Source organism: Palaemon carinicauda, chromosome 18, assembly GCF_036898095.1.
Source record: "Palaemon carinicauda isolate YSFRI2023 chromosome 18, ASM3689809v2, whole genome shotgun sequence".
NCBI lineage: Eukaryota > Metazoa > Arthropoda > Malacostraca > Decapoda > Palaemonidae > Palaemon > Palaemon carinicauda.
In genome coordinates, this window is record NC_090742.1 from 27102926 (window position 1) to 27128104 (window position 25179).

Genomic DNA, 25179 nt, shown 5'->3' on the forward strand with positions numbered 1-25179 from the left:
ACTCTCTGACATGGTACGAGTTCGCAAGTGACCTCCTCTCCTGTTCAACAGGTCTAGACTTTTCACTAGTAACGAGGTTCATCCAAGGCAACTTGAATGTCATAGCAGATTGTCTCAGTAGGAAGGGACAAATAATTCCAACATATTGGACCCTCCACAAGGATGTATGCAAGAGACTTTGGGCCACCTGGGGCCTGCCAACCATAGATCTCTTCGCAACCTCGATGACCAAGAGGCTCCCAATACTTTGCTCACCTATCCCGGACCCAGCAGTAGTTCATATAGATGCCTTTCTACTAGATTGGTCTCATCTAGATCTATATGCATTCCCTCCGTTCTAGATTGTCAACAAGGTACTGCAGAAGTTCGCCTCTCACGAAGGGACAAAGTTGACGCTAGTTGCTTCCCTCTGGCCCGCGAGAGAATAACTTACCGAGGTACTTCGATGGCTAGTAGACGTTCCCAGAACACTTCCCCTAAGGGTGGACCTGCTACGTCTGCCACGCGTAAGAAGGTACTCCAAGGCCTCCACGCTCTTCGTCTGACTGCCTTCAGAATATCGAAAGACTCTCGAGAACTAGAGGTTTTTCGAAGGAGGCAACCAGAGCGATTGCTAGAGCAAGGAGAACATCCACCCTTAGAGTCTACCAATCGAAGTGGGAAATCTTCCGAAACTGGTGCAAGTCAGTATCCGTATCCTCGACCAGTACCTCTGTAACTCAAATAGCTGACTTCCTCTTATATCTGAGGAAAGAACGATCTCTTTCAGCTCCCACTATCAAGGGTTACAGAAGCATGTTGGCATCAGTCTTCCGTCACAGAGGCTTAGATCTTTCCAACAATAAAGATCTACAGGACCTCCTTAAGTCTTTTGAGACCACGAAGGAGCGTCGTTTGGTTACACCTGGTTGGAACTTAGACGTGGTTCTAAGATTCCTTATGTCAGACAGGTTCGAACCACTTCAATCAGCCTCCCTGAAAGATCTCACCTTTAAGACTCTTTTCCTGATATGCTTAACCACAGCTAAAAGAGTCAGTGAGATTCATGCCTTCAGCAAGAACATCGGATTCTCATCCGAAACGGCTACATGTTCTACAACTTGGTTTTCTAGCCAAACACGAGCTGCCTTCTCGGCCTTGACCAATATCGTTCGATATTCCAAGCTTATCGTATGGTTGGAAATGAACTAAAAAGATTATTATGTCCTGTAAGGGCTCTTAAGTTCTTTTTTAAACCTTTACGAGGCCCGTCTGAAGCTTTATGGTGTTCAGTTAAGAATCCATCTTTGCCTATGTCAGAGAATTCTTTATCCTATTTTATCAGACTGTTAATACGAGAAGCTCATTCCCTTCTGAATGAGGAAGACCAAGCTTGGCTGAAGGTAAGGACACACGAAGTTAGAGCTGTCACAACTTCCGTGGCCTTTAAACAAAATAGATCTCTGCAAAGTATATTCGACGCAACCTATTGGAAAAGCAAATCAGTGTTCGCGTCTTTTATCTTAAGAATGTCCAGTCTCTTTACGAGAACTGATACACTCTGGGACCATTCGTAGCAACGAGTGCAGTAGTGGTGGGGGCTCCACCACTACAATTCCCTAATTCCAGAACCTTTTTAATCTTTCTCTTGAAATATTTTTGGGTTGTCCGGAAGGCTAAGAAGCCTTTCGCATCCTACTTGATTTGGCGGGTGGTCAATCATTTCTTGAGAAGCGCCTAGATTAGGGGTTTTGATGAGGACCTTTAGTATGGGTTGCAACCCTTGATACTTCAGCTCCTAGGAGTCGCTCAGCATCCTATGAGGATCGCGAGGCTCAGTAAGGAAGACGTACTTAAAAAGGCAGAGTAATTGTTCAAGTCGTCTTCCTTACCAGGTACTTATTTATTTTATGCTTGTTATTTTGAATAACTGCTAAAATGAAATACGGAATACTTAGCTCATAATATGTCAACATGTAATGCTGGTCTCTACCCACCCCCCTGGGTGTGAATCAGCTATATGATCATCGGGTAAGTTTAATATTGAAAAATGTTATTTTCCTTAGTAAAATAAATTTTTGAATATACTTACCCGATGATCATAAATTAAAGGACCCACCCTTCCTCCCCAATAGAGACCCAGTGGACAGAGGAGAAAATTGGTTCTTGTTGACATCGAGTACTTGAGTACCTACTTGACAGATGGCGCTGTTGATGTACACCCCCACCTGTATAGCGATCGCTGGCGTATTCCGCCCGTAGGTTTTTTCTGTCGGGCAGCAGAGCTGACAGCTATATGATCATTGGGTAAGTATATTCAAAAATTTATTTTACTAAGGAAAATAAAATTTTTCTTACTAAGGACATAACTACATTTGTCTTCAGATACCATCGCTAGGAGAGAGGCATGGATCAGATATTGATAGTGAAAGACTTGCTGGTACATTCAAGCTCTTTGGCTTTCATGTGATGCATTTGGACAATCCTGATCATGAACAAATTCAGCGATACTTCAAAACTTTACGTGTCAGTCCACAGTTAGCGGTTGTATCTTGTTTAGTTGTGTGTGTCATGACCCATGGAGATGAATATGGTAATGTACTATTTTTCCTACTTTTTCTATTGATTTTTACTGCTTCTTTACAATAATTATCAATTGAGAATCCATGAAAATTAAAAATGATCGGATATTCTTTTCTCTATTTTCATTTTTTAAATCCATTTTTGTTTTATTATGATAAAATGTGGCTATTGCATACAAACCTTATACAGTACAGTGTACTTTGTTGTTAGTGATATAACCCAAAGATACAGTGGAGGATTTTTTTTTATCTATTTTGTTCAAAATGAATATTTTACTTCACAGATCAAATTTACTTGCATGATCGTTCTTGTTTGCATATTACTGATTTGCGGAAACTATGCTTCAGTCAAGTACTGCACGATAAGCCAAGATTATACTTTGTCCAAGCATGTCGAGGAGAACGAGCAATGCAACGTAAGTAATAATTTTTTATACAATTTTGTTGTCATTATCATTAACAGGTGTTAATATCTTTTAGAGCTTGCCTTATGCCACTTTTGGAAGTACAGTAGGTGTTTTTTTTCTCTATTTTACAAAGGTAGATAGGAAGTCCAGATGTCAGATAGAAATTTGTGTTCATCATGAAATTGGTCTTTGATATGTAAATGTGGTTGCCCTATTTCAAGGCTAGCAATGGAGGTCTATGGGCTATCCATAAGCCAGGTCTTAGGTAATTGAGGTTTCATTATTAATAGAGCAATTCTCACTTATATGTAGTTTGGACAGTTTTGTTCAAAGGGAGACTACCACCCAGATATGCGACCAAGGTTCTCCCTTCCCTTAAAAGGGCAATTTACGGATTGTTGAAGTTGGCTACAGACAAGAGCCTCACCCTCAGAACGGTCACCTTTCTTACATGGCTATTGGCAGAATGGGTTAACAGGCGGCATAGTACAGGATCTCCTTCTACAATCCCTGTTTCAGGAGATGAAGGAAAGTCTCATCCTCCTTCATACCCCAGAATCAGTCAACTTGTGATTCCTGTTTTCAACTTCTTCCTGACTGGGAAAAAGTAACCAATGATCTGATTTGTTTACTCTTGTGTTTTGAGACCACACTTGCAACACCTTTTGTTAGCACTGAGAAGGTGAAGAGAAGAGGAACAAAAAACACTTCTTTTGGGTTAAGGGAGATCATTGACTGGACCCATTTGCTACCCTCTCCATCTTCCTTAAAAAACTCAAATCAAAGGGCACAAAGTTTTATGTGTAAGCACAATTTAAGCTTTCAATAAGAAGCTCTATGTGACCCTGGTATTACAGGAAGAGGTGAAACAATGTCAGACGACATTTGCTTCTCATTATTGAGGGATTTGGCCCATAAGTCCCTGTACGTGTTGGTAATTTCCTTAACCATAATAGGTGGGGCAAGGATGCATCTTTAAAAGTAGGTTCTTAATGTCTTATTACGAGGAAATTACGAAGTCCGTAGGAACAACGGGAAGATAACTTATCAGTAAGAGATCAGGACGAACAAGAAAGTGCATCATGGGAACAATAAGTAAATGTTGTCAATGCTAATACAATATTGGCATATCATATTAATAAGATATGAATTATTCTGCCGATATGCAACACCTGGAAGTAATGCTTGAAAGCACAAAATACAATAAATGGTACATATAGAATAATGAATATTGGTACATGTTAAATGTGTCTTTTCATTTACCTACACCTCCCTCCCCCTCACGCTCGTAGTGCAATCTCGAGTAGACTCCTTTTCTATGAGTCTTTGGGAACAATGTGGGTTCTCTGGAGGAATAGTGACTAAGGACTGTCTTTCTAGGTCCTGGCAAGGGGCCATAAGGTCAGGGAGAAAGGGGTCACTGATATTGGGTGGTGCTGGGCCGGAAGAAAACGGCGATTGCGCCACCACACACGACCACTAGGGAGACAAATTTGATAGTTTCTTGACTTTCCAAGGCCCATGACAATGCCAACTTTGTCCTAACGATGAGAGGTCGGGTCTTGAATCCGAACTTGCTGTCCGACGCTCAACTTTGGCAAGGGGCGGGCATGCTGGTCAAACTAGGTCTTTACCTGCTCATAGCGGGCAGCAGCACGGCAGTCATAGTCTTCAGTCTTGACCTGCCACTCCTTGAAGAATGCTTTTGGATGGGCAGGAATACATAACTGGAGAGGTCGGCCATATAGGACCTGAGCAGGGGAGTGTCCTGTAAAATTAGGAGTATTCCTGAGCTCCAACCAACAAGCCACGGTCAAAATCTTCACAATTGATGTTGCCAGACAGGGCTGTTTTCAGGATGAGGTGCTTAACTGACTTCATGGCGGCTTCGGCGTGACCATTCAATTGCGGATAGTGAGGTGATGTTACCATGTGTCGAACTCCCCATCTCTTTATAAAATCCTTGAACTCTGTGCTGGTGAATTGTGGTCCTCCATCTGTCCTAAGGCGAAGAGGAACACCAACTTCACGAAAGTATCTGCAGAAGATCCTGATTGTGTTAGGGGTGGTAGTATTGTCTTTGCAGGGTGCGACAACTGGCCATCCTGATAGGCTATTGACGACAACAAGGAAAGCTTTACCTGCAACAACAAAAAAGTCAGCTGAGACAGACTCAAAGGGTCTTGTTGGTTTATCGTCGTTCATTAAAGGTTCCTGCTGCTAAGATGGCTGCAATGTCTGATATGCCTCTCAAGCTCTGACCATGTTGACAATGTCAGAGTCAATGCCAGCCCAGAAACCGGACTGCCTTGCTCTGCGTTTGGTCACTTCTACACCTCTGTGGCTTTCATGCAAGTGGGACAAGGAGTGGTGACGAATGGCGGCAGGAACTACAACTCTTGCTCCATACAAGACAAGCTCACCATTAGCATAAAGATCTCCACGTAGTTTCCAGTATGGAAGTACAGAATTGTAAAGATCATATCTGTTTCGAGGAAATCCTGATGTGACATAATCGAGTAGACGAGTATACGCAGGATCTGCTCTTGCTGCATCAGGGAGATCTTGGAGTATCCTGTCGGCATCCTGAGCTGAAGACTCGTCTGAAAGAGTAATGGAGATGAGCAGCAGAAGAAGCACCTGAGATCTCATCCTCCTGTTTGGGGTAGCTGACCGGGGCTCTAGATAATGCATCTGGAACGCAGAGCAACTTACCAGCATGCCACACAGCTGAAAAGATGTAAGGTGAGATCTTCTCCATGATGGGTTGGAGACGGGAGTTTTCGACGGCATCCAGCGTATAACTGTTCAGAATTGGTATGAGGGGCCGGTGATCCGTCATCAGAGTAAAGACAACGGCTAGCATCTTGAGCTCGATGGTGGCATAGCGTGTCTCTGCATCGGCGAGAAAACGAGAACCACACTGAACTAGACGCAGGTGTCCATTACCATGATCCTGTAAGAGAGCATATCCAATGCCGTTGAGGCATGAAGCATCCGTTTGAAGGACAACAGGTAGGTCTGGGTCAAAGAGGGTGAGAATTGGTGGACAGGTGAAAGCTAACTTGATGCGTTGAAATGCTTCATCATGGTCCGAAGTCCAGACAAAAATTCTTGGTGGTCATCAGAGGGCGTAAAGGTTGGGCTGCAATGGAGATGTCAGGCGTAAACTCCGCTAACAAGTTGCCCAATTCCATGAACGATCTGAGGTCTGTGAGGTTAGGTGGGGTTGGGAAATCCTTGATGGCAGTGACTTTTCTGCTGATCAGCTGAAATGCCATTTTCTGAGAGATTGTACTCACAGAAGTTTACGGAAGGGTGGCTACCACAAATTTATCTTTGTTGAGTGTGATCCCAAACTTGCAGCACCTGGTGAGCACTTCATGGATACGATGATGTGTAACGTACTCTTCATCGTAGAGGAGGAGGTCGTCTATGACCTTGACACAATTTTGGACACCTTCAACGGTCATATCACCTGGCAGGCAGAGGCGTCGCCAGTAGCTGCGAAGCCCATTGGTCATCTGCAATTTATGAACCGACGATATGGCGCAATAAAGATGGTTAATGTCGATCCTCTTCTGCCAGTTCCATTTGACTGTACCTGTAGGGAGCATCAGCTGCAGTGAAGTAATGAGCCTTCGTGTCCACACTACGAATAGCTGTGTAGGGTGTGGGTGAAGGGTGGGCTGGACGAGAAACTTGACTGTTCAACTTGGTTAGGTCGACGGTGATACATACTCCTGTTCCAATCTTGGCAATGATGACGAGAGGGTGGCACCAAACTGAAGGGTTATCACCAGCAGGTTTGATGATCCCTTGAGCCACCATAGAATCAAGCTCTTCTTTGACTTGGTCCTTAAATGCAAAAGGAATCTGTCTTGGAGTGTGAATGGTAAAAGGAACTGCACCATCCTTCAGGTGAATTCTCATTGGAGGACTAGTCATTGGCTTGAGAGGATCTGTCTTCAAATCTGCTTTTGAGACCAACACATCTTTAAACTCTTGAAGAAAGTATTCCTTGGCTGCTGAAGGTGATGTGATTGCTGAGAAGGGTAGCTCCTTGCATCTATTGACGTGTTTGACCTCCAAAATAGGTTTGGGGAAGTCTGGAGATATTATGGCCAGTTCCTGACAATGACCATAGGTTAAAAGGGAACTTCCACATTTTTGTGAACTTGAATCCTGGCATGACAGGATTGCTTGCCTAAGGTAAGGGTAGCTTGTAAAATACCCAGAGCAGTGACATTGGAGATCCATTCACGGTGAACGTCACATTCGGTGGAGGTGGTTGCAAGCAGCTCCTGGAGATACCCATGGTGTCAAGATGTTGCTGTCCGATAACAGTGACGTCGCCACCTGTGTTCGGTAACATCTTGATGCGAGATTTAATATCGCCAGATGACAAGAGTACACAGATAGGTTTGGGCATCTTGTAGATGGCATAAGGCTATCCTAAGCAATGACATCTGGTCCGTGAATCCTGTAGTTTTGTTGGAAACTGAAGAGGCACCACTGTTGTTTGAAGATCTGTCTTGGTAACCATTTTTCTCTTTATCTTTGCAGCATTTATCGAAGTGTCCAATATGGTGACAACGACGGCACTGGACTTTACTAGCAGGACATTTCAATGTCCTGGACCAATGACCAAGACAGTCACAGTTTTTGCAGGTACTGTTGGCAGCGGGGGCATTTATCCGCTTCGTGCTGATGGGCACAGTACTGGCATAAAGCAGCCGGCCTCAAGGACTTTGGCAAAGGTGGAAGCTTTCCGCATGGCTTTTTGCTTCTCTAGTAAACAGAAATGACACACAACTGGCTGAGTGGCCCACGTATGGCAGAAGTTGCAGTTTTAGCTGCCTCATACGATCGACAGGCAATGACGAAATCTTGTAGAGGAGAATTGGCATCCAAGACAATCAACTTCTGGACTAACTCGGATACCTATCAAGATGATCATTTTCATCTGGGGTCTCTTCACATGCAGCAGCATTCATTACTTGGGCACCAAACTTCTTCTGCAATGCGACGAAGTCTCATGTAGAAATCGGGGAAAGATTCTCCTTCCATTTGCTTACAGCTAAGCAACTCGCTTCAGCGAAGCACTTCATTCCTCAAATTCTTTATGTGCAATTGTAGAGCATCCTGGACTTCATCTACAGACTTTTCTGTGGAAGGGGAAATTTGTAATGTGTGTTCTAAAACACGCTGTGTTTCAAGGGTTAAACACATCATCATCTGGATCATCTATTTTTTCACGTGAAAGCTTAGAAAAATCCACCATGACGGCATAGTCATTTCACCGACGTCTCCATTCCCTGAACATTTGGAATGTTGTATCTGCTTTTAGTGGGGGTGGCGTTTGAGCCGTTGCTTTCTTTGGAGGTGGGAGATCATTTTTTTAGAGCCTGTTGTAGCTACACAGCTGGTGGTATAGCTGCCTTTTCTCTTCTCACAAGCCCATTAACATCAGATCAAGGGCAAGAGTTATGTGTGAGTCTGGAACGAAAGGAAAGATTGACTGGCATTTTCTTTTCATTTCAGTCTTCTCTTCTCTTGGGCCACAGCATAAAAAATCTTGTCAGCTTGACTGTATTTTGATGCAGATAAGCCCCACTCAGCATTTAACTTTATATTCAGGTATAGGAAAGTTTTCCCTACACTCCTTACGAGGGGGAGTGTGATATAACCAAGAAAACCCTAGCAGTACAGTGAACCCTCGCTACTTCGCGGTTCGACAATCGCGGATTCACCACTTCGCGGGGTTTTCCCATAACCCATATTTCTGGGCTTGAACCTGTGCCGGCCAGTGAATAAGCTCCTATTAGCACTTATTCTTAGGTAATTTACTGCTAAATATACCAGAGAAAAAATGTAAAGGAGTGCTAGGTTGACTAGCTCGCTCACCTATTGGTGTCGGTATGGAATTTAGATTCATCCACGACAAAGACCCCCAATAGAGGAGAGCCGTTCAACCTCACTCGGCACCACCAACTCTGCATCCGCTCAGAACCCAACTCCTTTTTAGCACGCCTGTGTGGTAACCCGCTAGTTTGTGCTCTCGTGTTTTTGCCTTATTTTCCTTGGATATGGCTTCTACATCGGTTTCCCAGGAGACACCGTCTAAGTTAAGTACCAAGCTATGTTTTGCTGTGTTTTGAGCAATCTAGATCGTTTAATATTTAAGTTATAAGAGTTTATTCTCTTCGATCATCTCGGTCTTGCTCGATTCCGCTTACGGTTGGTACTCCTGTTTCGAGAGCTTTTAGTTTCACTCGCGGTGTTACTAAGTGTATTATTTTTATTATTATTAGTTTAATTTTTTATATGTTTTATAGTGGATATTCATTATTTAGCGTTTAGAGCCCTTGTGGTTCATATTTAGGGCCGATATCAGATTACGTATCGTAGGTGGCTTGCCGACCTTCGGCCATCAGGTTGTTGTCCTTCGGGATTTATTCATTATTTCGCATGCCTTGCCCTAATTTTTTATGTGTATATTTATATATTTTTCAACGCTATTACTTTTATAATGAATATTTGTGCTTATTACTCCGTATGATCTGTTTTGGTAGTGTTTGGGGATCGTCAGTTGGTAGCCCTGCTGCTCCGTGTCACGTGATCCTCCCCCAAGCTCCCCCTCTCGCTAGGTTGGTGGCTAGGCTTCTCTCCCCCCTCCCCTAGGGGACCGTTGCCTTCCCTTCCTACAGAGGGGGTAGTTCAGTGTGTATGGACTTTGTCCTCTCTCCGGGTGTCCCGGTGGTTTTGTCTCTGTCTAGACTGGTTGGCCACCGGTCAACAGAGTAGGAATCCCGGTGCACCCTATTTTAGAATGTTCACCTATCACACTTTTAATTATGTTATACGAAAACCTCCGGGTTCTGTTGGTGGTTCTTATCTACGGTTCCGCCCCCCTTATTTTATAACAGTTACTATGATTATATATGACAGATCACTACCCCGGAGTTCCTATATGTATTAGTTTATGGATGTACTTTTATATATCCCGGTCCGGGGCTTAACCTCGCTCCGGGAAGTCAGACACCATGTGTGTTAATTCTTTGTTGCATCCTTCTTTATGATCCCGGCTCGTCCGGAATGAATAGTTATACTCTAGTCTTTAGTTAGACTTATGTTTAGGCCCGGGTCCTCCGGACCCGCCCCTACTTAAGAGTATTACAGTTAAAGCTCTAGTCTTAAGTTAGACTTATGTTTAGACCCGGGTCCTCCGGACCCGCCCCTACTTAAGAGAATTACAGTTTCTCATATACTATTCTTTTTATAGATGGTTCATTGTCAGACGACGGCCTGTGCGGCTGTTCTTCACCAGCCTTGTGGCCATACGGTGTGTAGGTCTCACGCCCTCTGCGGAGTTCAGCTGGAAGACATGGTAGTCTGGCATCCTGATAATTGTATGGTCTGTTTTGACCTCATTACCACCCTTGGATCTGATTCGGTGAGTCCCGTTGGCTATGTTGTCTTTTCTAATTATTCTTACCTTTATTTGGTATACATACACTATTTAGTAAGATTTCTATGGTCTTTAAGGACCTCCGGGACTCTTCCTTTCTTTAATTCCCACTATTATTTCAGGCATCCCCGGAGCAGAAGACTGCGGCTCGGACCACACTGAAAGTGTGGGTTGGGGGATTTGCCCGAAATGTGAAATCAAAGCAGCCTTACGTCCTCTCTGAAGACTACTGTGCAATGATCTACCCTAATGCCAAGTCTTCAGCCGCTGTGGCTAGAGCTGTTGCGGCACCCATCATTGCCGACATTGATGCCACTATTTCGGGATTCATCGATCAGGATCAAGATCAAGATACGTCTGATGCCCCCGGAGATCTGGAAGTCAATGTTGCCTCCTTGAACTTGGATGTGGAACCCATGTTGTTAGATGATCCGGATGCAGGTAGGGTGGTAAGTGAGGCAGGTGTTACCGGAGCTGAGATTCCTATCCTCAGCCCCGCTCTTTCTTCTTCATCTGATCTCTCTTCTTTTCATGGTTTTTCTGGGGACCGCGATTCGTCTCACCGATCACACCCGGTTCCCCCCAAAGATAAATCTAAATCTAGAACTTTGCCAAAAGCTCGTAAGCCCCACAAGGCTTCCCATGGTTCTAAAGCAAATACAAACCCATCATCTAAGGCTTCCGGCTCCTCCTCTAAGTCTCACGACCCGGGAGTACAATCCGCCACTTCTGCTCCTAACCCGGGCCTTTCCGAATCAGCCATGCTTCGCATTGTGTCGGAGATGCAATCTAAGGTTGTGTCAGAAATGCAGGCCAAGATGGACACGATGTTTTCTAACATTGGTCAGAGACTTGGGGCATTAGAGCATGGTGCTCCGGAGCGAGTTCAAAGCTCTCTCATCCCGGATGCCTCTAAGCTTCCTCCGTTTACCAAGAATAACCCTTGGCGCATGGGTCTTCATTCCCCGTTCTCAGACGGGATGTTAACGTTGGAAGGTCTTGGTACTCGTCCACTAGAGGACTTTGAATTCTTTCCTCCGGGTCTCGCATTCCCGTTTCATGGTTATGCCAGGCTTACCGAGGAAGCTCTGGTTCGGCTGGATAAGGTCCCTAAAGAGACCGTCATTTTCCCAAAGGAACAAGCCCAATCTGTTTGGGCTAGGTTTCTAAACGACATAGGTTGCACCAATACCATGTTGACGCCTCATAAAAGTTCTTTTACAATGTTCCTAATGGACAAGAATACCGTGACTCCATGCGTCACTAAGATTGCAGAGCTTGCCTTTCAATACGCTCTGGAGGAGAAGCCCTTGCCTCCCATCCGAGAGGTAGATCCGATCTCCCTCCTTCTTCCTTCAGATAATGAGTGTTGGGACAATGTCCATACCACCTTTACTTCCGGCAAGCTGACAGCGGACTGTGCGTCAGTAATTTTTAGTGAACGGCTTCCCCGTCTCCCGGAATCCCTTATTAAACAGGAGTATGATTCCCGCCTACGTGTTGGTCGAACCTTGAACTTGGCCACTTCTACGGAGTCGATAGCCTTAACTTATGATACTGAGAGTATCTTTAAGTCTCTCAATAAGGCTACTTTGCAGTCTTTGTACTTTGACTTATATGACTTAGCTCTTGCTAAACGTAGGTGCCGCAAACACGTCCTGGCTTAGGCGACTATTAGGCACGAACCGAATAAACTTATCCGGTCCTCTTGTTGGGGTCCAAATCTTTTCCCTGAGGATCTTGTGGAGGAAGTCTTGACAGAAGCTACAAGAGTTAATCAGAGCCTTAAAGCCCGTTGGGGTTTGACTCCTAAGCGGAAATATGATCCCGCAAGTTACCAAGCCCGTGGTAGGAAGAAGCTCCGCCCGTATACTTCCACTCAGTTCCGGCAACAGCAAAGTAGCTCGTCCGTTTTCCGGCAGCCTCTCCCACCATCTCCTGCTGTTCCTGCACAGCCTTCCACCTCTCAGGCTCCTTCCTCGGACGACTACGTCACCGTTCTGCTCCCTAAGAGTCAGCTTCCCGGTGCCTCCACCACCTCTCCAGCCTTCAACCATTCTTATGAAGCACAAAGCTCTTCCCAGGGTTATAACAGAGGTAGAGGCTACCACCGTGGTTCATACCAGAACAGAGGTAGGGGTAGATTCTTTCGCAAAGGAAAGAACTTCCGAGGCGGACGTGGAGGCAACTCCTCAAGCCAATACTGAGGTGCAGCGGGTAGGGGGGAGGCTTTATGCCTTCCGCAACAAATGGAGGTTCAGTCCCTGGGCTTTCAGTATCATCTCCAAGGGACTGGGGTGGAGTTGGATTCAAGGACCTCCTCCACCGAACAGATTTCATCAGCATTCCACTCCGGACCTAGTCGAGTTTGTCCAGGACCTGTTACAAAAGAACGCCATACAAGAAACGAAACACCTGAAGTTTCAAGGTCGGCTGTTCAGTGTCCCGAAGAAGGATTCGGACAAGAGAAGAGTGATTCTAGACCTATCCCTTCTCAACTTGTCCATTCAATGCGACAAGTTTCGAATGCTTACCGTCTCGCAGGTGCGGACCTTACTTCCCCGTGGGGCCGTCACCACCTCTATCGATCTTACAGACGCCTATTATCACGTTCCGATAGCGAGACACTTCCGTCCGTATCTAGGCTTCCGCCTAGGAAACAAAAATTACTCCTTCAAGGTGATGCCTTTCGGGCTCAACATCGCCCCAAGGATCTTCACAAAGTTAGCAGAAGTTGCTGTTCAGGAACTCAGAAATCAAGGGATTCAAGTAGTAGCCTATCTGGACGACTGGCTCATTTGGTCAGACACCTCCCAAAATTGCCTAAAAGCCACTCACAAAGTCATCCAATACCTTCAATCTCTAGGCTTTCAGATCAACTTCAAGAAGTCCCGTCTTCTTCCGAAATCAAAGTTCCAATGGCTCGGCCTGCAATGGGATCTTATATCTCACACTCTGTGTCTTCCCAAACCCAAGAGGTTAGAGATTGCAACGAACACCAAACGCTTTCTCAAAGACAAAGTGAGTTCCAGACGACTCCAAGAGAGGATCCTAGGGTCCCTTCAATTTGCTTCAGTGACGGATCTACTTCTGAAAGCGAAGTTGAAAGATATCAATCGTGTCTGGCGTTCGAGGGCGAATCGGAAGCTCCGGGACAGGAAAGTCCGCCTTCCTCCCATTCTCCGGGAAAGACTTCTACCTTGGACAAAGGCCAGCAATCTGTCAAAGTCAGTTCCCCTTCGATTTCCGCCTCCGAAGTTAATCATTCACACGGACGCATCCCTATCAGGTTGGGGAGGCTATTCTCAGCACAAGAAAGTTCAAGGTCTTTGGTCTCCCTTATTCCGCCAATTTCACATCAATGTGCTGGAGGCCATGGCAGTTCTACTAACCCTGAAACGTCTCTCTCCATCCAAGAGACAACACCTTCGTCTGGTTCTCGACAGCGAAGTGGTGGTCCGCTGCCTCAACAGAGGCGGATCAAAATCAGGGCCTCTGAACCATGTTCTAGTAGCCATATTCTCCCTAGCAGCCTCGAACCGTTGGCATCTTTCAGCTGTCCACCTGGCGGGAGTCCGGAACGTAGTTGCAGACGCCCTGTCCCGGACCTCCCCTCTAGAGTCGGAATGGTCACTCGATCAAAAGTCATTCCGGTGCATTCTCTCTCGGGTTCCGGGTCTCCAAGTAGACCTCTTCGCCACGGAGTCCAACCACAAATTGAGAGTATATGTGGCTCCCAATCTAGACCCTCAGGCCTACGCCACAGACGCCATGTCACAGAATTGGGACAACTGGGAAAGGATTTATCTCTTTCCTCCGGTGAATCTTTTACTGAAAGTCCTAGACAAACTGAGATCCTTCAAGGGACGAGTGGCCTTGGTCGCACCCAACTGGCCCAAGAGCAATTGGTACCCTCTCCTGCGAGAGTTGAGACTACATCCTCACCCGATACCCAATCCGGTTCTGTCTCAGATAGTACAAACACGCGTTGTGTACGCTTTCTCAAACATTCAGAGCGCCCTAACTTTATGGACTTTATGAAGTTTGCGGCTATGCATGGTGCCAATATTGATCCTCAAAACACCTTGTTCCTAGAATCGGATAAACGGGATTCCACCATCCGCCAGTATGACTCTGCAGTTAAAAAGTTGGCAAAATTTTTAATAGACTCAGACGTGAACTGTATGAACTTGAACCTTACAGTCACTTTCTTTAGATCTTTATTAGAATCAGGTCTGGCAGCCAATACTATCACCACTATTAAATCGGCTCTGAAAAAGATCTTCCTAGTGGGTTTTAACATAGACTTAACCGACTCTTTGTTAGCTTCAATTCCGAAAGCTTGTGCCAGACTGAAACCGGTTACTCGTCCTACCCCGGTGACCTGGTTCCTTAATGACGTACTCAAATTGGCTTCTGATACCATTAACAGTTCTTGTGATTACATGCCCCTTCTCAGGAAAACACTTTTCCTAGTGAGCTTGGCTTCCGGGGCAAGAATTTCTGAATTGGCAGCCTTGTCGAGAGACCCGGGTCATATTGACTTTCTGCCTTCAGGAGAGGTCCTTCTTTCTCCTAACAAATTCTTTTTGGCTAAGAATGAAGACCCTCAAAACAGATGGACCTCCTGGAAAATTGTTCCCCTCACGCAAGATCCGTCGCTGTGCCCTGTCACTACTCTTAGGTCTTATCTATCCCGGACCTCCTCTAACTCCTCGGGGCCTCTATTCGTTAGAGAACAAGGCGGTACCATTACTATTAAAGGGATCAGGCAACAAATTTTGTATTTTATTAAACAAGCTAACCCTGACTCTTTTCCTCTTGCACATGATATCAGGGCGGTTGCCACCTCGGTGAACTTCTTTCACCACATGAATTTTACAGACCTTTCCAGGTATACAGGGTGGAGATCACCGTCAGTGTTCAAGAAACACTACCTTAAACATTTGGAAGCCCTAAAATTTTCTACAGTAGCCGCAGGGAGCGTAGTTACTCCCGAGTAACTCACAGGTTAATGCCTTGACTCTTTATCTCTCCCTCTTACCTGCCTCATTTATACCCTATTGTATTCGTTGGTCTCGCACCTGAATACTGTTATTATATTTGTAAATTTTTATCTGTATATATTATCTGTATATATTATCACTCACGGCATTATTATACCTACCTTATTGGATTTATGTTAATATTTAAGATACCCTTATAATTGTTTTTTGGTACTCATCTCTGATTAAAGCATCCTGTATTTCTCTTACGCTTATGTTTTTTCCTTTATTTTGCAAGTTTGGTGACATTTTTCTCTTGTATAGATTCACTGGGCGGCACAGGTTCGAGCCCAGAAAAGGGATTTTGACGTAGGAAAAATCTATTTCTGGGCGAAGGACCTGTGCCGCCCAGTGAACCCTCCCAGCTCCTCTCCCTTGGAGTCCCCAAACTTTGGGAGCTAAGGAGTTGGGTTCTGAGCGGATGCATTGTAGTAGTACCGAGTGAGGTTGAACGGCTCTCCTCTATTGGGGTTCTCTGTCGTGGATTAATCTAAATAGTGCGGGACCTCTGGATTATACGCCCAATTTTATACCGACACCATTAGGTGAGCGAGCTAGTTAACCTAGCACTCCTTTACATTTTTTCTCTGGTATATTTAGCAGTAAATTACCTAGGAATAAGTGCTTAAATGGAGCTTATTCACTGGGCGGCACAGGTCCTTCGCCCAGAAATAGATTTTTCCTACGTCAAAATCCCTTTATTATTACTGTACAGTATTATTATCATTATTTATTATTATTACGGTATTTACTTAATCTACGTACGTTCGGTATGCGCGGGGCATCTTCTATGAGTAGGTAACCAACGCATCATAGTACTGTAAGACGGGTTGTGATTGGTTCAAGCGCTGATAGATGACGAATCAGAACTCAAGTTTTGTTATCTAGCCTGTGATTGGTGTTTTGCCCGCATCTCCTACCCGCAGCATCAAAGTTCTCGCGGGGCTGGATCGTCCACTCTCTGTTACCGCGTATCGCTGAGTAGACGTTCTTAAGTGTGTGAATCTGTGCTGTGTGCGACTTTTTTAAGTTGAACTTTTTGTTACTGTAAATCCTACTGTAATGGCTCCCAAGCGTTCTGCTTCTCTTAAGGCTGGTAGTGAGCCTAAACGCCACCGAAGGATGATGACGATAGCTGAGAAGGTTATGCTTCTCGACATGTTAAAAGATGGTAGAAGTTACGCGGCCACCGGCCGCCATTTTGGCATCAACGAATCTACTGTTCGCTATATCAAGAAGGACGAGGCGAACATTAGAAAGACGGCTGCAATCACCTTTAGCAGATCAGCGAAGCGAGTCGTTACAACGCGTAATAAAACGATCGTACGCATGGAAGGTGCTTTAGCTGTGTGGATTGCCGACTGCCGGAAGAAGAACATAGCGTTGGATACGAACACCATCCAAACAAAGGCTTTGAGCTTATATGAGAATTTTACTGCAAAGGAACCTAAAGACGACGACGGCAACCATGCTGAAGATGATGATGATGCAGATGATCCTCAACCAGGGACATCCACTGATTCCCAGCCTCAGAAACGTTTTTCCGCAAGCAAAGGATGGTTCGCGAAGTTTCAGAAACGCTTCGCCCTGAAAAGCGTTTCCCTGCATGGGGAGTCTGCTTCCGCTGACACTGCCGCTGCTGAAACTTACGTGAACCAGACGTTCAAGAATATTATCGCCGAAGGTGGATACAAGCCGGAACAAGTCTTTAATATGGATGAGACTGGCTTGTTTTGGAAGAGAATGCCGTCGCGAACTTTCCTGTTCAAAGAGGAAGCCAAAGCCTCTGGCTTTAAAGCATTCAAGGATCGCGTTACCCTCGTGATGTGTGGCAATGCTGCTGGATTTTTGTTAAAGCCGGGGCTTATTTATAAGTCGAAAAATCCTCGCGCTTTGAAAAATAAAAATAAGAATCTCCTTCCCGTGTACTGGATGCATAATCAAAAAGCATGGATTACGAAGATGCTGACCTCCAACTGGTTCCATCAGTGTTTTATCCCGCAAGTCAGCAAATATCTCTTAGAGAAGGGCTTGCCATTCAAGATCCTTCTCCTTATGGATAACGCTGGTGGATACGCAACTGACCTGTCGCATGAGGGCATTCAGGTTGAGTTCCTGCCACCCAACACCACGTCATTAATTCAACCGATGGACCAGGGGGTTATCAGGGCGTTCAAGGCCCTCTACACGAAGAATACCTTGGCGGACCTCGTTGCGTGTGTGGATGCTGCCCAAGATGATGAGGATGAAGATTTTAACTTGAAGGCGTACTGGCGGCAGTACACCATAGCCACGTGCCTGCAGAATATTCAGAAGGCACTTCAAGAGATGAAACCTGCAACCGTGAATGCGAGCTGGAAGAAGTTGTGGCCCGATATTGTTTACGACGACAAGGGATTTACTCCGTCGGAAATCCAACACTCTGCAATACGGAAATCTGCGCAGTTGGCTGCCATAATTGGAGGTGACGGGTTTGGCGACATGACGACTGAAGACGTCGACGAGTTGTTGGACTGCCATTCCCAGCCCCTAACTGACGCAGACCTCGAAGACCTGACGAAATCGGCAAGTGAAGAAGAGAGTGATACCCAGGAAGAGACCTAAGAAAATGTCGAAGAAACGGGCTTAACATTAGAACGGCTTGCCATGGCCTGCAACCATGCGAAGGAGTTGAAAGAAATGTTGCAAGAGTGGGACGAGGATATGGTTTGCTCGATGCAATTCTGCAACAAGATCGATGAAGACATGACTCCCTACAAAATGCTCTTGGATCGAAAAAAGAAGCAGCGGCAACAACTTCCGATCACAATGTTCTTCCAGCCTCGCAAAAAAGAGCCAGTTCCTCCTGCTAGTACGCCTTCGGAAGAAATTGAAGAAGTTTCCCAGGAAGAAGTTGAAGAGGTGTCCCAGGAAAAGACACCTCCGTCTGAAGAGACGTAAAATACTATCATTGGCTGCACAGTAGAACACATCATCAGCTTCATCATCATCATTTCTACTGTGCAGCAAATTCATCGCCATCACCATTCAAGTTTTTCTTCAACTTCTTTCGTGGTGAGTACAGTAACAATCTTTATTTTTTACTTTAATATTCTTACTGTACATTCTAAAACTGTATTTGTGCCTGTTTTATAGTTTAGTACTGTACGTACTGTATGCATTAAGTTAAAGGGAAGGTTTTAAAAGTCTACATGTTGTAACCTATCATATTTTTTTTGTTTAAAATTTACATTTACGTACGTAAAACAATCTCTCTCTCTCTCTCTCTCTCTCTCTCTCTCTCTCTCTCTCTCTCTCTCTCTCCCTCTCTCTCTCTCTCTCTCTCTCTCTCTTTCTCTCTTTCTCTCTCTCTCGTAAATTGTTTTCCTGCTTTGCTACGTACAATACTGTATAATTTATATTTGTAAGGTAACATATTTTGTAAATGCTTTTACTGTAAATACTGTATGTACTGTATCATTATTTATCACTATCATCATGCGCGTTAAATGCCTTGTTTGTTCTGAGCGTGGTTGTTTACTGAGCGTACACGCCGTCGTTTCAGGCGGCGTCATAAAGAAAAACATTTCATTTGGAAGTCCTAAGAAAAATATGTAAACTAAAACATTGGTAATAAAAAAATCAACATACAGTACTGTATAATCAATATAATCGATGCAAAAACTAACCTATACATATATGTGTACTGTACACTAAATGAGTTTGTTTCTTCATTATGATCAGAGATGAACGTAAACAAAACATTGGTTGCCATTTTTTATCGTGCTTTTTAGGTGTTTAGGAAACGCATGATATAAAATCGCCTTTAATATTTGTGCCTGTTTTAGTTTAGGGTGCTGTAGTACATGCATTAAGTGTTCTGTACATTAAAGGGTGGTTTGTTAACAGTACTACGTACAAGGGAAGGTTTTAAAAGTCCGAATATACATGTTAAATAAATAGGTAAATATGATGTCACTACTTCGCGGATTTTCACCTATCGCGCCCGCGTCTGGAACCTATCTACCGCGATAAACGAGGGTTCACTGTATATGTATGTATATGCTACGTTTACAATACAAAGATTGTTATGGTCATCTATATCAAAACGTAGATTATATAAAACCTGCTTTAGTATTTTGTTCCCATTTTAATTGATTTAGAATAGGAAATACCAAAACAGTTCAAGCAAACGAGAACAACAGCCAGCAAAGATAAAGCAATCACTGTTTTTCAATATTAATCTTACCCGATAATCATGTAGCTGTCAACTCTGTTGCCGACAGAAATCTACGGTCGGGATACGCCAGTGATCGCTATACAGGTGGGGGTGAACACAACAGCGCCATCTGTGGTCAGGTACTCCAGTACTTCTTGTCAACACCACCTCAATTTTTCCTCTGTCGTGCCTCCGGCTAGACCTACATGGATACGCTGTTGATTCTGGAGTTATTGCTCACGATTTGGTGATGTATTTGCTCTAGAGTTTAGCCTTCGCTATTCAGGAAGCTTTATCATTAGCTTAGCAAGTTTTTGGAATTAATTTGATTTAATTTTTGATTTAATTTTGGTGACGAAGAGAGTATGAACTCTCTTTCACTTTTAAATGGCCGACCCTTCCCTTAGACGGAAGTGTTGGTGTCGAAGAGAGTATAGACTCTCTTTCTTAATTTTGCTTAACAAAGTTATAGATTTATTTTATATCTCTCCGCCTTTTATAGGCCTCTTCGATTAACTTCCTTTTATTATAAACTTATTAAAATTAATTTTTATGTTTGTTTATATTCGACCTTTCCTAATAGTAGGCGGTCTTTTCTTGGAACCGAAGTTAATTAACATTGAGCCCGTCATTTCGTTTTTACCTGTTAACATATTATGCTATTTTAATGTTTTTGAAAGAATTTCTTTGATAGTCTCGTACTGTTTTCAAAGTTGAACTAACGTTTTGTTTTGTCTCTGCAGTTGTTGACGTTCAGAACGTTCAACTTGCGCTCTATCGTTACGATAGAGAGAGAATATTCACGGTTTCACGTTGCAGTAAGAGTAAACCGATTCTAGCGTTTTGTTCATTCTTTCTTAGCTTAAATGGTTTTAATTCTAATAAAGGAACTTTTTATTTGGGAAATCTTTCAGTTTTTTTTCCTTTAACAATAATATGTTTTAACGATATATATAATTGGGCTCATCTCTCAGGTTCTAAGTCAAGAGAGAGAGAGAGAGAGATAGAGACGGAGGGAGAGAGAGGAGGATAAACGTTTCGTTCAAGCGGGTAACGTTGTTATCGTTTTTGCTCTTCTCCCTAGTCTCTTTAGGGGAAGAAGGTAAACGTTTCTAGAGTTTATTCTTGTTCCCAGGCTTTATGCGGTGAGAGATTTTAAACGTAGTTTATTTGATCTAGTGTTTAGTCTCTTTTCCAGCCACTGAATTATTTATCTTTCATTATGTTTTTCTGTTACATTGTAATACTGTTTTCGCAATTACTAACTTTTAATGAAGGATAGAATTGCGTGTTTCAGGTACAAACCACTTAAAGTTTCGAGTTCAGTGAAATAAGTGCAAACAGAAAATCAAAAGTGATAAAGTGATAAGCGCAAAGTGTTACAGTGTTGCGTTCGAGGGTTCGTCTGTTCGTGCCAGTTGTTCGCCTAGTCTGGGACCTCTTACAAGCTCCCAAGCCCAGGGGAGAAGTAACGTCGAAGGACTTATGGGTTCATCAGGCCTTGATCGACGAACAGACTTTTCCCTCCGTGGTTTCGGGTGTAACCAACTCACGTAGCCGACGTGATCACCCCACCCACACAAAGACGAGAGAGCCCATTTATTCCTCGTCTGCGGAAGAGGTTTCTCGCAGAAACCATGGACCAAATCTTGCAGCTTTTAAGTGCAAGTCGGTCCCTTCCGCGCAAGTCCAACTCCTAGGTGGAGCCATTAGCACTGGGTCAGTTCGGACTTGCTGCAGTACGACAACTGCACACCTCCCAGAGAGGCAAGGTGGTACCGCAACAGGCAGTAACTCCGTCTGTTGCCGCACCAGCTGTTTTAGACCCTCAGTCTCAACGGACAGTAGCTCCGTTTGTTGTTGTCTTTCATAGACCCTAGTGGTCTATGCTGCAGACAATGCAGTCTCAGCTTGCGGTGTTGATGCAGGAGTTTCAGGCAGAGAAGGTTAGCACACCTCCTCCTGCGAGCGCTCCTCCACCTCTGCGCAGTCCACCCTGCCAGACGTATGATGTTGAGGCTCCTCCTGCCTCCATGCGTGAGCTGCCGCATTGGGAGTTGCCAGGTACCAGCGCTATGCAGCAACCTCCACTTTCCTTGAGGCAGGAGCCTCTTGCTATGCGGCAACCTCCTCAACCCTTGAGGCAGGAGCCTCATGCTTTGCAGCAACCTCCTCTAACCATGAGGCAGGAGCCTCATGCGTTGCGGCAACCTCCTCCATCCTTGAGGCAGCAGCCTCATGCATTGCGGCAACCTCCACCATCCTTGAGGCAGCAGCCTCATGCTATGCGGCAACCGCCTCAACTCTTGAGGCAAGAGCCTCTCTCTGCGCAGCTACCTCCTCAACCCTTGAGGCAGACGCAACTCTTGAGGCAGGAACCTCATGCTATGCGGCAACCTCCTCTAACCATGAGGCAGGAGCCTCGTGCTATGAGGAGCCTCATGCTATGCGGCATCCTCCTCAAACCATGAGGCAGGAGCCTCATGCTATGCGGCATCCTCCTCAACCCATGAGGCAGGAGCCTCATGCTATGCGGCATCCTCCTCAACCCATGAGGCAGGGACCTCATGCTATGAGGAGCCTCATGCTATGCGGCATCCTCCTCAACCCATGAGGCAGGAGCCTCATGCTATGCGGCAACCTCCTCTACCCATGAGGCAGGAGCCTCATGCTATGCGGCATCCTCCTCAACCCATGAGGCAGGAGCCTCATGCTATGCGGCATCCTCCTCAACCCATGAGGCAGGAGCCTCATGCTATGAGGAGCCTCATGCTATGCGGCATCCTCCTCAAACCATGAGGCAGGAGCCTCATGCTATGCGGCAACCGCCTCAACCCATGAGGCAGGAGCCTCATACTATGCGGCATCCTCCTCAACGCATGCGGCATGAGCCTCATCCCTTGCAGCATGAGCCTCATCCCATGCAGCATGAGCCTCATACCATGCAGCATGAGCCTCATCCCATGCAGCATGAGCCTCATCCCATGCAGCATAAGCCGCACGCCATGCAACATGCTCTGCTTACCTTACAGCATGCTCTACATACAGCATGCTCTGCATACAGCATGCTCTGCATACCTTACCGCATGCTCCTCAGTCACACATCTTTGGTTGTTGCCAACTCACTAGACTGTCAAGCAGTTTCATAACGTTGCCTTCTAGTCTGCTGCTTTTGCACCAGTGAAACCCTCACTGAGAGAACTTAGCTTTTCTCGGACATGGTTCCTGTAGATGAGAAAGTGCTATTCTCCCTCCTTCTGATATTCCCTTGAGGACTCTGTCATTTGGAGAGGAGCCTTTAGCTGCTTAGCCTCCTATGGACTTTTATTTAAGCATAACATGCTTCCAGGGAGGGTATTGGTTCCACTTCAGTCGCTAACCCCGTCTGTTACCACACCTGCTCCCATAGACCTTGAGCTTTGTTGCAAGACATGCAGTCCAAGCTTAGTCCTTGTTAGAGGATTTTTTGTTTACGGAGTCAGTGTGTCACTGGGAAGACATTCAACAACCAGCAGAAGTGACTTGTTGTGACACAGTGCGGCAACCTCAGCAACCCGATAAGGAGTTGTCTGTACGACCCAGACAGTCTAGACAGCTTCGGGTTGTCGCTGTACTTCCTCGCTTCCCCATGGTTGACAGTTCACAGACTGTGCAGCAGTACCATGATCTTGTGTCCGGCTCCGTCAGACGATTGGCTTTTAAGAGCTCCCACAAGTCGTCGCTGTCTGGAGATTCTCAGATGGACTATGGATCTGACCAAGGAACTGGGCCTCCTGGTCAATTTTGAGGAGTCCCAGCTCGTCCCATCCCAGACCATTGTCTACCTGGGTATGGATCTTCAGAGTCGAGCTTTTCGGGCTTTTCCGTCGGCCCCAAGGATCTACTAAGCCCTAGAATGCATCCAGAGCATGCTGAGAAGGAACCGATGCTCAGTCAGGTAGTGGATGAGTCTAACAGGGACACTTTCATCGCTGGCCCTGTTCATCGAGTTAGGGAGACGCCACCTCCGCCCCCTTCAGTATCATCTAGCGGCTCACTGGATAAAGGACATGACGCTAGAGACGATCTCAGTTCCTGTTTCCGAAGAGAGGAGGTTTACTCTCACGTGGTGAAAGAACAGCTTTCTTCTCAAGGAAGTCTACCTTTGGCTGTTCAGAAACCCGACCGCCGTCTCTTCTCTGACGCATCAGACACGGGCTGGGGTGCGACTTTGGACGGACAGGAATGCTCGGGAACATGGAATCAGGAGCAAAGGAAACTTCACATCTATTGCAAGGAGCTGTTGGCGGTTCATCTGGCCTTGATAAACTTCAAGTCCCTCCAGCTTAACAAGGTGGTGGAGGTGGACTCTGACAACACCACAGCCTTGGCTTACATCTCCAAGCAGGGAGGGACTCATTCGTGGAAGTTGTTCTAGATCGCAAGGGACCTCCTCATCTGGTCAAAAGATCGAAAGCTCACGCTGGTAACGAGGTTCATTCAGGGCGATATGAATGTCATGGCAGATCGCCTTAGCCGGAAGGGTCAGGTCATCCCCACAGAGTGGACCCTTCACAAGAATGTTTGCAGCAGACTTTGGGCCCTGTGGGGTCAGCCAACCATAGATCTGTTCGCTACCTCGATAACCTAGAGGCTCCCGTTGTATTGTTCTCCGATTCCAAACCCAGCAGCAGTTCACGTGGATGCTTTTCTGCTGGATTGGTCCCATCTCGACCTGTATGCATTCCCGCCGTTCAAGATTGTCAACAGGGTACTTCAGAAGTTCGCCTCTCGCAAAGGGACACGGCTGACGTTGGTTGGCTCCGCTCTGGCCCGCGAGAGAATGGTTCATAGAGGTACTGCAATGGCTGGTCGACATTCCCAGGACTCTTCCTCTAGGAGTGGACCTTCTACGTCTACCTCACGTAAAGAAGGTACACCCAAACCTCCACGCTCTTCGTCTGACTGCCTTCAGACTTTCGAAAGACTCTCAAGAGCTAGAGGCTTTTCGAAGGAGGCAGCCAGAGCGATTGCCAGAGCAAGGAGGACATCCACTCTCAGAGTCTATCAGTCTAAAGGGGAAGTCTTCCGAAGCTGGTACAAGGCCAATGCAGTTTCCTCAACCAGTACCACTGTAACCCAGATTGCTGACTTCCTGTTACATCTAAGGAACGTAAGATCCCTTTCAGCTCCTACGATTAAGGGTTACAGAAGTATGTTGGCAGCGGTTTTCCGCCACAGAGGCTTGGATCTTTCCACCAACAAAGATCTACAGGACCTCCTTAGGTCTTTTGAGACCTCAAAGGAACGTCGGTTGTTCACTCCAGGCTGGAATCTAGACGTGGTCCTAAGGTTCCTTATGTCATCAAGATTTGAACCTCTCCAATCAGCCTCTTTTAAGGACCTCACATTAAAAACTCTTTTCCTCGTGTGCTTGACAACAGCTAAAAGAGTAAGTGAGATCCACGCCTTCAGCAGGAACATAGTTTTCACATCTGAAACGGCTACATGTTCCTTG

General features: G+C 45.5%; 1 protein-coding gene across 4 annotated transcripts in view; it reads left to right on the top strand.

Moving 5' to 3' along the window:
• LOC137657732 (uncharacterized) overlaps positions 1-25179 on the top strand; it is a 166964-nt gene that overhangs the window by 123243 nt on the left and 18542 nt on the right. For all 4 annotated transcript variants that reach the window (XM_068392184.1, XM_068392183.1, XM_068392185.1 and 1 more), the window contains 2 exons: positions 2365-2572; positions 2846-2977. In XM_068392184.1, the coding sequence (XP_068248285.1) occupies positions 2365-2572; positions 2846-2977 (340 nt within the window). The remainder of the gene's footprint in view (positions 1-2364; positions 2573-2845; positions 2978-25179) is intronic.